The sequence below is a fragment of the Acanthisitta chloris genome, unplaced genomic scaffold (assembly GCF_000695815.1).
Source record: "Acanthisitta chloris isolate BGI_N310 unplaced genomic scaffold, ASM69581v1 scaffold7737, whole genome shotgun sequence".
Classification (NCBI taxonomy): domain Eukaryota; kingdom Metazoa; phylum Chordata; class Aves; order Passeriformes; family Acanthisittidae; genus Acanthisitta; species Acanthisitta chloris.
The window spans coordinates 44,704-59,877 of record NW_008684249.1 but is presented as its reverse complement, the minus strand read 5'-3'; the positions used below and the strand labels follow the sequence as shown (position 1 = coordinate 59,877).

Genomic DNA, 15,174 nt, shown 5'->3' with positions numbered 1-15,174 from the left:
GCTCCAGTGGGTGCTGCGCGGTTAGCGTGTAGCTGCTCCCAGGAGATGATGGAGTCATGGCAGGCTGCGGAGCCCCAGTAGCCAACCCTGGCATGTGAGTGCCCTCTGCCGATGCTGGAGGAGGTGCGAGGCTGCCCTGGGGGCTGCTGCGGCCCCACTGCTGCATGGCCAAGCACTGCGGCGGTTTGCTGCGAGCCCTGCTCCCCAGGGAGGGAGAGCAGGGTGGTTCAGGTAGCTGGAGGAGTTAGGCTGGGTTAAAGACAGGGGATGTGTGGGGTGCAGGTGTCACACAGGTGCACAGCACTCCCAGGGTGACTCACAGCAGGCTGTGTTATCATCACTGCAAAATTCCCCAGGGTGCTGTCAGCAAAGGTGCTACAGGGTGGAGCAGGCAGGGATGTGACCCAGGAGGGAGTGGACAGGGGTGGCTTGAGGACAGCAAGGGAAGCCCCCAGCCCCTGCTCATTTTGTGCTTCAAGAAGGAAAACCATCAGATTTTGGGTCTTCTGTGTTAGCTTCTGGTCTCAGCAAATGTTAAGAGAGATGTGTTGCCTTCTTGGGAGGCAGCAGCTCCCGTGGCTCCCTCCCTCATCCTCACAGGTGGTCTGGGGGCTGTGTGATCCATAAGTGATGCTCTCAAGCTGCTCCCGGTGTCTGAGGCCTGATTAACCCACTGGTTGGCCACACTGGTACATGGGGACTGTGTGGTGCCCCCATGGCTTCATCTGCAGGTGGCAGAAGAAGTGGGGTTGTGTGCATGGTCCAGTGCTGGTTGGGTTCTCCACAGTGCCAGGTACCAAAGTCCATAGGGATGGGGCTGGATCAAGAAGCCCCTCTACGTCCGGCTTCTGGCAAGGCATCTCCTCAGGTGGGCAGGAGCATTGTGAATTACTGGGTGAGGTGGCACTCCAAAAATCATGAGAATAAGTGCTTTGAGCTCCCAGGGAGAGGAATAAAGGTGCTGACCTGTGCCTGCTGTCCCCACAGCAACAGAGGCGGGAGAAGGAGCTGCGGAAGCAGCAGGAGCGGGAGCAGCGGCGGCACTACGAGGAGCAGATGCGGCGGGAGGAGGAGCGGCGACGCGCAGAGCACGAGCAGGTAACCTGGTGGGAGCAGGGTGATCGCCTTCAGTTCAGATTCCTCCTCCTCTTACCAAAGATTTGATTGTAAACACTCATTTTTTACTACTTGAGAGCAAATTGCTTAATTGTTAACACTGCGTGTGTCGCTTTCACCGCTGTTTATTTCTGTGTGGATCCACTTGCTGGCCCGCAGGTGTGGAGACACTTGATGCAGGGTTTTCCCACACGCTTTTTCCTGGGGTCAGCATTTATGGTGTTCCTTGTTAACGTTTGCTGTCTCCCAGTGATTTCCAGTCTTTACCCCACCTCGTAGACTGGTAGACACCCTGGGTTCTTCGGGTAGGGATGGAGGGTGCCTGGCGCTCACACGGGGCGGATGTGGGTGCCCACCTCATTCTCCTTCCTCCTGGGAAATGCTGTCTCTTTTACCTTCTTTCTCTTTTTCCTTTGGTCCTTGCTGCCCATGCCTCCAGGAGTACATCAGGCGACAGTTAGAGGAGGAGCAGAGACAGTTAGAGATCCTGCAGCAGCAGTTGTTGCAGGAGCAAGCGCTACTTCTGGTAAATGGGAGGCCCTGGCCACGCTTGCTGCTTTCGTGTCGCGTCCGCATGTGCCCCCTGGGTGCCTCCTGCCATGCTGAGACATGGGGGACACCACTGTCACCACCTTACCTGGAGCCTCTGGTTCTGCTGCCAGCATGCCTCAGTTCCCTTGCCGCTGCTTCAGGCTGGATTCCCTCATGGCTCTCGTTGCATCCCTTCCGCGGGGTCGGCATGCTTGTGCCTCTGTGACAGGAGCAGCACTGGCTGCTGCTCTGTAGTTTTGAAGGCTGTTTGCAGCATGTTGGGATGTGTTTGAGCTGTCGTGTGCCTGCACCCATCCAACCCTCCCTGCCATGCTGGTCTTCATGTTCTGAGTGAAGGCTTTTCTTTCATTTCCTCGCAGGAACACTGTATGTTCCCTTGTGTGCTGTTTGCCTTCTAGATGACCTCTTTAATTTGGTTTTGAGTTACCCTTTTTAATGCTGGTAGCTGTTACTCTCGCTGCATTTTCTTTTAATCCACAGGGATTATTCTTTTTTGCTCTTGCTATTAATTGTATTTAGGGACAAGAATAACCCTCACACGAGCCCTTGTCTTCTAAAAAGGCCCTTTAAAAATTGTTTATTCCTTAAACCTCATAGAGCCATAGGGATTCAGAAAGACTATACAATTGGCTCTGCTGTATGGCCCTTCCCAGGATCAATTAATTGGTCCTACAGAGGAGCTGGATTCAGTTGGGTTTTGTCTGACCATAGCAGCACAAAATGGTTTGGGTTGGGAGGGACCTTAAATGCCATCTAGTTCCAAAACCCCTGCCAGAGGCAGAGAACCTTTCACTAGACTAGGTTACTCAAATCCTCATCCAGCCTGGTCTTGACCAGGTGATGATTGGCACTTCATCAAATCGATCCTTGGTGCTTCCCATCCAGAAAAATCTGGACAAAGTCAGTGAAAACTCCTCAGCCCTCGGTGAGTCTCATAGGTTTTCTCTGACAAGACAGCACTAGCACCCCACATTCCCAGCAGACAGGGCAGTTCACCAGCTGCAAAGCATCAATGCCAGAGTCACTACTCTGAATTTGTTGGCTCTGTCCTCCCAGCTGTCTCTCCTTGGGGGATGCTTTACAGCTCTGTCCCCAAAGTCTTTCAAATCAATGAGCTTTGCTAGAAAACAGCCTTTCAGATACGCGGGCCCCACTTTGCACCCAAACAGATAAATCTGCAGGTTGCAGCCCTGCATTGGCAGGCTGGCCGGGCACCTTGTCACCGTGTTTTCTTCTGGGTAGGAGTATAAGCGCAAGCAGCTGGAGGAGCAGCGGCAAGCGGAGAGGCTGCAGAGGCAGCTCCAGCAGGAGAGGGACTACCTGGTGTCCCTGCAGCAGCAGCAGCAGCAGCAGCGGCAGGACCAGCGGCCGGCAGAGAAGAAACCCCTCTACCATTACAAAGAAGGGATAAATGCCAGTGAGAAGCCAGCGTGGGCCAAGGAGGTAGGCGAGAGCGAGGCATGTGGTGGTGCTCGTTTGCATCCACAGGGCTGGGCATGGGGTTGGGTCTGAAATTCATGCAGCAGATTGATTTCTGGTGGGTCAGGCTCCAGCAGATGCCATCAGCTCTGCTGTAAACACTCCCAGTTCAGTGCAGCGGGGAGGGGAGGGAGGAGGATGGATCCCTCCTGGTGTGGTACAGCCATAGCTGGAGACTTGTGGACATGCCAGGAGCTCCTGATGCTCCTTCCTGGCATGTCCACAAGTCTGCAGGGCCAAATGCAGAGGGTGGTTATCACAGGGATCCTTGCTGAGCACTAATTCAGTTCCCCATAGTCAAAAAGGGACCAGACAGCTTTTCCTTCCAGGCTCAGGGCTGTATCTCTTGGGGTTGCTCTCTCATGATTGTCAGGAAGGCAAGCCACATTGCCTATTTTCTGTTTCTCACCAGCAAAAAGGGGGAATTGTTTAACAGTTGTGAGATCTTGAATATTAATTATTGCCTGGCTGAATAGTCTTGAAAAGATGAAGACATGCATTGTCTGCACTGCAGATTCAGGATCATGTGCAAACTCTCTCTCCTTAAGCTCTTTGTGATGGCTCCAGTAAGACTGGTACCTGCTCTTGCTATTAATTTTTCTGAAGTTCTGTGTGTTTAGTTGATTTAGTTTTGTAACCCTACTCCTGGGCAGAAAGATCTTTTAATAGCTTCCCCATTCTTCATACTAAGCAGGATCACGGCTCTGCTGCCAGATGTCTGGCATCCTGCAGTGCTGGCAGAGATGTGATGTGCATCCAACATGTAGCTGTCTCCTGGTCTTTCCTCTTGACAGCACTCAGCTGTATGCACAATACGTGCAAGCATGGAATGCACAAGGAATTCAGCCAGCTGTCCATTGCTAAGCAAAGGCCAGTGATGCAAGCAGTTCTTGGCCTTACTAAACCATCTCAGAGATAGATGTGGGTGTCAGAAATTCTTTTCACCTCTTTATGCTCCCTTGGGTTTCTCCTTCATTCCCTTCCAATTTAGTCTTCAGTCTCTTTTGGTGTTGGTGGGCCAGAGTTGTATTTTGTTTTCATGGAGTTGTAGCATCATTCCTGTGGAAGAAGAGGTTTGGTAAGAGATGTTCCAGATGTGCTGAGCTGCCCCTGACAGGAGAGGTTTCACCTGGGAGGTGCCTGTGTGGTTTTGTGCAGAACTGGGTCTTTCTTGTCCATCTGCAGTGCTGAGAGTAGATAGTGGGCAGGGAAAAGGGAGTCAGCTCTGGCTTTCATTACCTCATTTAAAATATATCCTCTATATGCTAAAGTACTTCTGGCACTGTCTTCAAAACTTTAGCAAAGATACATAAAAAGCAACCTTATTCTTTATCTGGGGTGAAGGAGAAAAGTGCTGGATTCAGCCTTCCCTTTCAAACACAAAGGCCCATTTCTTCTATTCCATGGGGGAGGTTTCTTTTTGATGCCATCCCTGGAAGCAGGGCATTGGGAACTGCACAATGTGAATAAGAGCAGCAGAACGTGGCCTCATACCCTTTGCTGAAATCATAGGGAAGATGAGGTTTCCTGTTGTTGGGGAACATCTCCAGCTTCCACCAATTAGCTCTCCAAACCACTTATTCCTCACCTATGTCACTCTGTATGGTTTCTAATTAAATGTTCAAAGGCTGTGGCACCTTTCTGCTTTTGGGAGCAGTAGTTTGATGTACTGTCTGGGCACAGCATCCTTGGGAACTTCCCAAAATCACTCCTCTTGCCTCCATCTCCTGTTTTATCTACTGCATAGTCCCTCTTTTAGCAGAATTCAGGTATTTTGCTGCATATTCTGAAGACCCACCCTTGCTGGCCATAAAGATAGGCTTGTGCTGATACTTAATCAGCCTACCATGGTTCTTGCTATAGTTTAGCAATTTCCATACCCAACCCATGCATGCTAATTTAACAGAAATACCAAGACTTTGTTTTCCTGTGGGAACAATGAAATGACACGTCTGGTGCTTAGCCTACAATTTCTGGAGGCTCTGCAGAGCTTATTTGGATATTTCCTGAGGATTTTGCATGATATCCCACACTGTCCTTGTTTTCATGCTTTTTGGTCTCAAGTCTTCCCTCTTGGGTACTTGATCACCACAGCTGAGCTCTCCTCCTGCCATGTCCCTCTTTGCTTTTCACACCTCTCCTACCTTTATTTTCCCACCTCACTTGTCTTCACATGGTGACTCCAAGACCACTGTGGCCACTCACCTTGTGGTTGTGTCCCCTTGTTAAGGGATTTATGGTGATGACAAAGCTCTAGGTAAGGAACAAGGCTGTGCTGCATCTCTCATAGCTTCCCTGAAGCACAGTCAAGGATTTCTCTTTATTCTAAACAAAACAGTCTGATCAGAGAGTCCTGCCAACACACATGGATGCACATCCCCATCTGCTGCCCCTTCTACTTATCCTCTTGTGAGTGAAGGGTTATCTACTGGAAGTTACTTGGGTTGTGGCTTGGGTGGTGTACCAGACCTTGCCCACACATTTCTCTTCTTACAATCAAGGACTAATGGGGCCTTCTTGGAGATCATGTTTGGGGCCCTCTGGTGATATGGACAGGGACATGGCATTAACACTCTGAGTTCAGTAATTAGCAGCTCCCTTCATTATTGGCTCTTATGTTATGAACCAGTATTTGCTAAACAAGGTGTTGCAGGTAGCCAGGTGAAGCTTGGTCAGCTGAAGGACAGGTATATGCCACACATGACCATGGATAAAGAAGGGGACAGGTTTAATCAGACATTCCCAGAGGATGGCTGTCCCCTGTGGTGCTTTCCTGCAGCTCAGAGCTTCCTGGGGACTTAAGGCTTGGCTATGTGTCATGAGCTGTTCTGTTCTCTGCAGCAGCCAGTGCCCGCATCAGCTCCTCCTTCAGTCCCTGTGGCTTTTATCCTCCTCTCACTTTGAAGTGATGTATTAAAACATTAGCAGCCTTCCACTGGGACTGCACAGACACTGTTAAGGATATTTCCTGTTTTGGGGAAACTTGAGTTCAATTAGAGATGACCTGAACTGGAGCAATGATGAATTCCTGCAGGGTTTTGCTGCTTTTTTCCTCTCTCTGTCTAAAGGTGGAACCAGCAGGACTCCACGAAGTATAGCTGGAAAGTCCCAAGAGCATCCCCTGCTGTGCTGGTGCCACAAAGTACAAACAAGGAGGTGTTGGCAGTGGGAAACCAAGCACCTTTCTCTTTCCCAGTACCCAGACATCCCCATTTTATCACTTTCCTGCTTTATCCTCCACACAAGCTTTGACATCATCCATAATTAGCTGCACATTATGGCTTGGCAGTGTGCCGGAGAGTGCCTGGAAACAGCCGGAGGACTCGGCGGCGGCACCGTCTCTCCCATCATTCGTGCCAGGGCTTGGCTGATAAGGAGGTGTACTGAACCAGCCTGTGACCCAAAGCTCCTGCTGCTGCTCCCTTGTTCAGAGAGAGTTCTCCTTCCCACTCTGCTCTCCTTCCCATCCTTGTGTCCACTTCCATGGGCATTCTGAACCAAGATCTGCACAGCCTCTGCTTGCTAGTGGGCAGTGCCTGGGGAAGTTGTAATGACCTTTTAAGACAAAAATTAGCCCAGGTGTTCCCTCATGAACTGAAAAGAGTCCATAATACAAATTTCTTAGCTAAATTTTACCCTGTCTCCTGCTCAGTGTCTGAAAAAAAATTCATTTTTATTCATGTAATGGCTCTTTTGTTTCATGAGTATTTATTGACTTAAAGAGCTGTGGTGCTTTCCAGGCAAAACTGTTGTGAAGATTGCCTTTTAACGTGGCATCATCCATGGTGGAATTGAGACATGCTAAGGATGTTTAACACGTTAATGATACGTAAATGAAAATATACGTCACATCTCGAGGTATCAAAAAATTCTGCATAGCATATGCTGCATGAATATCAATGCACAGTCTAACTGCAGGACTGCACATCGAGCTGGGTTAGCTGAAACCGCCGTGTTCCCATCAAGGGTAACTGAAAGCAGTGGGCTTTGGGTTGGCTTCTCTCTCAGTAATAGAGGTTTTCCCCTCCCATACATGAGAAGGTGCCAGACTCACTAAATCCAGATCAAAGCCAGGCATTTTCTGGCTGCCATGTTTATTTTACTCAGATCAAAGAAAGCCACTCATCGTAGTGTTTATAATAGTGAAGGAAAAGAGTCCCCTTGCTTAAAGATACACCTGAGAAGAAGCAAGAGCGTCTCAGGAGTCATCTTCTAGAAACACCTCTCTGAGGCATGTGGTCTTTTCTTTATTTTTTCCTTTTAGTTTCTTTCTTTTTCCATTTTATATGCAGAAATTAATTAAGAGCAAAAAATGCAGATAGTCCTTCTGGTGCCTTTAAAATGCATTGAGGACTAGAGGGAATGGTCCTAAGCTGAGATGGGGAAAAAAATTTTCCCTGTTAGGGTGTTCAGGCACTAGAATAGGTTGCCCAGGGAAGTGGTGGAGTCACCATCCCTGGAAGTGTTTTAAGAGGTGTCTGGATCTGGCACTGGAGGATATGGTTTAGGGGTTGCAACAGAGTGACAGGTTAATGTTTGGACTTGATGATCTTAGAGTTCTCCTCCAGCCTTGATGATTCTATGATTCATTGCACAGTCTCCTGGATAACTTGGATTCCATGATCACAGAATCATTTAGGCTTTAAAAGACCTCCAAGATCTTTGAGTCCAGCCTTTGACTGATCACCACTTTGATCAAACAAGATATATATGATATACCTAAACAGAAAAGAGCTTGTATACATATGTGCATACCTTGTTTTTATATTGGAAATGGCTTTCTATGGGGTCCCCATGTGCCCACAGGTGGAGGAGCGCTCCCGGCTCAATCGGCAGAGCTCCCCGGCCATGCCCCATAAGGTGGCCAACAGGATTTCTGACCCCAACCTGCCTCCTCGCTCGGAGTCCTTCAGCATCAGCGGAGTGCAGCCGGCCCGGACCCCACCCCTGCTCCGACCCGTGGACCCGCAGGTAATGGTGCTCCCCCACACACTCCCCTGCCGGAGCCAGGATGCTGGGGGTGCTGGTAAGGTAACAAGGAACAGAGCGGATTGAAGGGAAATAGTGTCTCGCTCCCTGGCTACTCAGCCTTAGGCATATTCATGAGTAAGAGCAGCATCTACATTCATGAGTATATTCCTCTCGTCACCTCCATGTGTTAGCAACATCACGCTGGTTTATACCTTCCTTTGAAGCATCACGTACTGGTTACTGCTAGAAACAAGCTGGAGGACCGAGAGGAACTGCTGCTCTGGTCCTGTGCAGCAGTTGCTCTGATCCTCTTTGGGCCTGGTTTGTGTAAAGGACTAAAACCACAGCGCCTGGTACAAAGGACCCGGGATGCTTTGATGCTGAGGATCATCGGGAAGAGGTTTTGCTTTCTTTGCCGCTTTGATTCAAGGTTTTGTTTTGGTTTTCCATTGAGTTGACATCAGTCACAAACACATCTGAAGAGGGCATAGATCACCATGACTGTCACACAGGAATATTTTAAGTGTTTCCCCCAGCCACAAGGTCTGTAAGTACTGTGCCACCGAAAGGTATAGCAGTGTCAGTGCTGGCTCTGGTCCAGCCCCTGGAATTGCTCCCACAGATCCACAAACTCCAGCAGGCATTTCAGAGTGAAGTACAAAGCCTTTGCTGCTGGGCTTCCTATGGGAAAACATGCTAAGTAGGTGCCATGCACATGGGGTATGCACATCTGCAGTACAATGCCAGCTTTAAACACAGACATGTGGGAAAGCCCTCGAACATACTTCTCTTTGCCCAACGTGGTCTGTATGTGTTGGGAAGTGGGAAAAACTCCATGTCACGCATCTTGCTGATTGACCAAATATTTTTCAGTGACCTTTCTGGTGACCTGTATTGCCAACAGCTACAAAGACTTTTGTTTGGCCATAAAATACTAATGAAAAGGTTGCTTGAAGCCCAGAGTTCTGTGTAAATGTGTGTGTGCCTACACATGTGCCCGTGAGACATGAACATGTACAGAGACATGTATGTACAAGAGTCAAAAGCCACAACTCTGCTGTATCAAAGAACTGCAGGTTCACTGGGTCCTGGGAAGAAGCTCTGATTTCACAAACTATAACTTCATGGATTTCTCAGATTTCCCAGAACACATGTCACTATCCCTTCACTTGCAACTTCTAGGGCTGATCCATGGGGTAAGGGCTACCAAGACCTCAAGAAACTCATGCCTCAAGATACCTTTTTAAGCCATCTATGCCTCAGAATTCCTGATGATTTTTTAATCAATTATTATTTATTATCGTTTCCTTCTCTTTCTTTTTTTTTTCATTTTTAACATGGAAAATCCATGCCAAACCTCATTAGCACAACCGTAGAGGGGCAGCTGTAGGAGCTGGAATTGCAGCCAGCAGCAGGCAGAGGCTGGGGCGGGCACGGTTGGGGATCTGGCAGGAGGGAGCAGCGTGTCCCTGCGCCGGGGGTGGCACCCTCGGGGGCTGTCAGTACCAGCCACGTCCTGGAGCAGGCAGGGCTGAGCATGACATTGCCTGATTTTAAAAGGCTGAGCTGTGCAGGTGTCATTTTTAACAGAGCTTGCCTTGAAGTGATGTAAGTCAGAAGTTCCTGAAACCAAGGCAGTGCTGATCTCACTCCACGGGGGCTTTCCAGTGCATCCAAAATGCTAATCCAATTTTTTCTAAAAAAAGAAATCAAATTTTTAAGTAATTTTTTTTATTCCTTTTATAGTTTTTTTCACCATTTTGACTGATAGTTCTGTTTTGACTTGGTGCTTAGATTCCACATCTGGTCACTGTGAAATCCCAAGGAAGCTCCTTGTCTGGGTCTCAGTCACTGCATGAACAGCCTGCAAAGGGACTGGCTGGGTTTCAGGAGGCTCTGACGGTGACCTCTCACCGCACTGAGATGCCAAGGCAGAACTCGGACCCCACCTCAGAAAACCCTCCTCTGCCCCCTCGCATTGAAAAGTTTGACCGAAGTTCTTGGTTACGGCAGGAGGAAGACATTCCACCAAAGGTAACACTATCGCTCCTCACTTTCAGCACGTCCAAGAGGCAATCCCAGAGCTCATTCCCTCCTGCAAAGCAGAGTGGGCAGGACTGAGCCTATCCCTGTGGCTCTGTGGTGGGTACTCACCTGCCCAGGGGCTGCATTTCCTGGCGCTGGGAGCTGCTCCTGGGTGTGCACACAGTGCTGCAAAATAGCCTTGCCCTCCAGCAAAGAAAGTTCTCGAGCCCGGACAGAGGCCAAAACAAATTAATCTCTCCTTTCCCTCGGATAAAAAACAACCTTCTGCTTAAATAGAATTATAGGAACATAAAATTTGTCATACTCAATAAGACGGGTCCTTTTTAGTCCGGTACCGTGCCTCCAGTTGCAATCAATATTTGATGGAAGACTTGTAAGGGCTCCAGCAGCTTTATACATTCATTGACATTTTGGCAGTGTCTGGCAGTACCTCTTTAATTAGGATTCTTCTGGACCAGTATTTCGATCGTGTTGTTTATACACCTTCGTTTTGGAAGAATTATAACTTGGCCATTAAAGTTCTCCTTACAGTGAGTCAGTGTTCAGCCTGGGAGGATTTTTGCAGAGAAGAAATGATTACAGATTGATTAGTGACAGCGAGGCAATATTTGTCCCTGATTGAGAGGCAATTTTTCTATGTATTAACAAAGTAAGTGACTTGTCTTTTTAAGAGCAGAATCTCAGCTACCAGGTAAGCCTCCTGTGCAAGGGATCTATGGTGGTGTCACGGGTGTTAATAATGTTCCTGTTCCTGCTGTCACCAAGTGAGAGGAGACATCAGTGCTGAGCAAGCCAACAGCTTCTGGAACTGTTCGTGTGCTTGGATCCTCAATAGTGCAGGAGGGCAGCTGCCTAGTTTTAACCTAATTAAGAAAAAACCCTTGCAATTTAATGTTGGCTTTTGCCTTGAGTCCTTTGTCAAGGGCATCTCAACTGCAGTGATGGCCTACGAGGTGAGACTACAGCACTGCTCCTGGGAGAAAAGCTGTTTTCCAGCACTACGGAGTATTTTCCCCCTTGGCTGAGGGAACATGAGCTCTGGAAGGAGTCCCCACCAGATCACATTTAGGCCCGTTGTGTTGGCAGTAAAACCCGTGAGGGGTCTGACTTCACATTTGACTGCCCAAAGTGGGTTTGGTGTGTTTGCAAACAGGAATGAAAGGCCCATGAGGCAGGGCCAGCTGTCTCTGGGGTCTGGGGTCTTGTTTCTGCCAGTGCTTATGGCTGGATGCTTCAGAGGAAGGTAAAAAACTCCCCAAGTCCTGACTGCAGAGTACCCTACCCGGAGGGGAGAGTGCTGGGTAATGAGACAAGCTGTAGCTAGCAATACTGCAGAATATAAAGCTTGCTCACTCTCTCAGGCTTTTTATCTTGCCTAAATACAACTCTGTGTGTATTCTCAAAAAAATAACAAAATTTAATCCTTTTTTTTGCTAATCCTGCCAAGCCCTTGGCTTCTCTGTTACCTGGTGCAAGGTATTGCACGGTGAGTATCGTTGAGCCTCTCCATGTCACCTGCACTGCCAGGGGAGGAGAGCACTGCGCCTGCAGCCGTGCAGCGATCCCTGTGCTCCCACGGGATGGCACAGGGCTCCAGGGTTACCTGTGGTAGCCCCTGTAGGCTGCAGCTGGCTTTGGGTGTCCATGGTGAGCTGTCCTGCCAGGTGGGGTTTTGGCTGCAGCACCCGAAGCTCAATGAAGGTCATAGTGTTTAATCCAAGCGTTAGGTGGATCTGCCTGGACCTTCCCACTACCAACCCTGTTGTTTGTCCACTGGTCAACCCTTTTGTCCCCTGATGTGTGTCATATCTGAACTAGAGCTGCTAAAGCAGCTCTTCGTGGCTGCTGAAATGCACTTGAGGGGGAATTTTGCCTTTAAAATTGCTTTCCTGGGTTTTGTTAAATTTAAATTGTATACATGTGTGTGCACATACATTCTTGAAGAAGCAAATGCCCTGTTTGGTGGTACCCAGGCTGCTCTGTGTGCTGCTGAGGGTTCCTGTGCCAGGAGCATCTCTGACAGCACCTTTGCAGCTCGCTGCTATCTCACACTCAGGCAGTTGCTTCTAAAAGCTGAGCACTTTGTGTTTTATAATTGCCCTAAATATTGCCTTTCACTCAGTGGGAAATCAATTATAACCCAAGCCTTGAGGCAGTGCTGAAAGGTGATCTCAGGTGTGCAAGCAGCCTGACCTGGTGGGGCAGACTGAGTGATGGCAAATGTCTGTGTTCTGTTCCAGGTGCCTCAACGAACCACTTCCATATCCCCTGCCCTGGCAAGGAAGAACTCCCCGGGCAATGGCAGTGCCCTGGGGCCCCGGCTGGGCTCCCAGCCCATTCGGGCAAGGTATGGACACCGAGGGGGATGGGCAGGAGTGATCCCAGTGTGCCACTGCCACATTCCTCATATTCCTCTTGGCTGGGGAGCCCAAACATGGGCTGGGGTTTAGCCTTGCTTTTGCTGACTGGAACACCACAACATTTGCAAGGCTTCTCTTGTCCTTGGGATGAACTTTTGCATCCCTTAGTGTTTTATACTGACACTAAAGGCTGTGAGCACTGGGATCCCTGGAGGTTTTGCTCCCTAGCAGAATACATTTCTGGGCATTGCAGGGTTTGGAGGTGGATGCTGCATCTGCTGCTGTGAGGTCAAATGGGAATTTGGGCACTCCCTTCAGTGGAATTAGGTTCTGGTTCTCTTAGTGTCACCTCTTACATATAAGGGGATCTATATAAGCCAGTGGGGAGGTCTCAGTGGTGCATTCCATACATTTCCTATGCATCAGTGCAGCTTTTCACAGATAATGGCCGAGGAATGTGCTGGGGGACAGACACTAATACAGCTTGCGGAGATCTTTAGATGCAGATCAAGGATTAAATTCCTTTCAGCTTCCTGGGACTAGGGCCTGTAGCTTAGCTCGATGCAGCTGTCCAGCACAGTGGTGTGCAGGGCACCCTCGGAGCACCCCGAGGAAGAAGCTGCGCTGCCACCGCAGTGCGATCCCTGCCACAATTCAGCTATCCCTGGGCATCTGTCCCACGAGCAGGGAAGCTGACAGGCTCTGCTCAGAGCTGGATGGAAAAAACATGGCTTAGTCATGCGAGAGCTTGTCTCTGCTTTGCAGAGCGAGACCTCAGCTGGGCAGATCTTAGGGTAAATATGAGTTCCAATTAGCCTTGCGTGATGGAGCTCCTTGGTTTCTTCTTCCTGCCTTGTCCTCTCCGGGTGAGGTCAAAAAGTGAACGCTGGGATGTTCATAGCCTGTGCTGTCCCCAGTTTGAGCATATGCCTTCCTTTCCAGCTCAGTGCTCTGTCTGTGCATCAGCAAACTCACAGCAGCAGCCTCGAGTAGCTGACAGGGGCAACAGTAGGAGGAAGAGTATTTTTGTTGTTCTTTTTTTTTAATTAGAGAAAAAACTTATCATGGTTTGTTGCTCTTCTTTGCTGAGGGCTGAAACATTTTGAATTCTTGAAAATGTTGTTCTTTTAATTAGCTGCTGCTTGAAGGACAGTTTAAAATGCAAAGGGATATTAGACTGCGTGGTCCTAGTAAGTGATGGTATTGAGAGTAAGAAGGAAAATGGGAGTCTGGGGTTCAAGCTGAAGGTTGCCCAGTGTTTCTACATCCTCATGGTCCCAGTCCTGGTCAGTAGAGGTAAATACATTAGTTGCCAAAGTTTTCAAATACACTTCATGAGTTAATTTAGCTAAGGACACGACAGCCATACAGCATGAGCTGGAGGCATTCAGTGTGATGAAAACTGGAAATTATTAGGATGCTATCTTGTCCATTAAACTTAAATATCCAGTGAAGTTATTTCATACTTCATTTCCCTCACAGTAATGTAACATTTCTCCAGTTTTCCTTTTTCACCACTTCTTCTATTGGTTTTTGACTCTCCCCATGCATAAATGTAAATACTCCAAAAATATCCTCTCTTTTATTTGTCACTCTGTTGTAACAAATGGGAGGATATTTCCTATGCATTTTTAACAAGACTTTGAATAAGATCACTTACAGAAACATTGTATAAAACCAAATTGCATAACTCTGCATGAACATCTCTTCTGATGTCATTTCAATGCCAAATAAGAATTGATTTCCTAAAGGCATCCGATACCCAGAGAGAGATTAGTCACTCTTTGTGTACCATGGGCACTTTTTCTTCTAGATTTATGTATGCTCACAAGGGTGAGAAAAATCAAGGAAGAAAAGTGGATATCTGATGCAAGTTTAAAGTGAAGCCATGAAAATTGGGGAGTGTGAATAAGTACTACAAGTATTCTGCAGCCTTGTTGCAAACTTGACATCCTTCCTTCACTGAAATCTTTCTTTCTCTAACAGCAATTTGCAAATTCCTGCTTTTATGATGAATATTGATGGTTAATTAGCTAACTCCAGCATTGCAAAACTATGGACTGAAAGGGAGATCTGAGCAAAGAGTCTTTTCATTGTTGCCAAATTTGATGAAATGAGATTTAAAAGCTTCTCTAGGCAAGGTTTTTTCGTGGTTGTAGTACTCCTCCTTAAAGGTGTTCAGTGCCTAATTCTGTGTAGTCCTTCAGTGGGGCTTGCAGACTCAATAGCCTCAGAAGAGGAAACCTCAGCCCTGTCTTCTCCAGCTGAGGTGTCTCCTCACCTTTGCAGCTGTCCCTGTCAGTGTGGGAAGGGTCTGGAGCCCTGGAGGTGTGTGTGACACTAGCTAATGGTGCCTCTTTGTTTTGCCCTCCTGCAGCAACCCAGACCTGAGGAGGACAGAGACCATTGTGGAGAGCCCACTGCAGAGGACCAGCAGTGGCAGCTCTTCCAGCTCCAGCACCCCCAGCTCCCAGCCCAGCTCCCAGGGTGGATCCCAGCCTGGCTCCCAGGCTGGCTCCAGTGAGCGCAACAGAGTCAGAGGTGAGCTAGCAAACATCCCTTAGCACTAGGCACACTTTCTGAGGCTTGTTTGGTAAGCAGGAAGGGCAAGAGGTCTGTGATCTCATGTTTGTTTTTTAAAAAATTAAAA

At 48.3% G+C, this 15,174-nt stretch overlaps 1 protein-coding gene across 1 annotated transcript in view; it reads left to right on the top strand.

Annotated features, from left to right (window-relative positions):
* TNIK (TRAF2 and NCK interacting kinase) overlaps positions 1–15,174 on the top strand; it is a gene marked incomplete at its 5' end in the record, with an annotated part of 128,025 nt that overhangs the window by 89,071 nt on the left and 23,780 nt on the right. Inside the window, 7 exons of the mRNA XM_009079261.1 lie at positions 988–1,098; positions 1,556–1,642; positions 2,911–3,111; positions 7,954–8,118; positions 9,913–10,152; positions 12,405–12,511; positions 14,902–15,065. Coding sequence (XP_009077509.1) covers positions 988–1,098; positions 1,556–1,642; positions 2,911–3,111; positions 7,954–8,118; positions 9,913–10,152; positions 12,405–12,511; positions 14,902–15,065 — 1,075 coding nt within the window. The remainder of the gene's footprint in view (positions 1–987; positions 1,099–1,555; positions 1,643–2,910; positions 3,112–7,953; positions 8,119–9,912; positions 10,153–12,404; positions 12,512–14,901; positions 15,066–15,174) is intronic.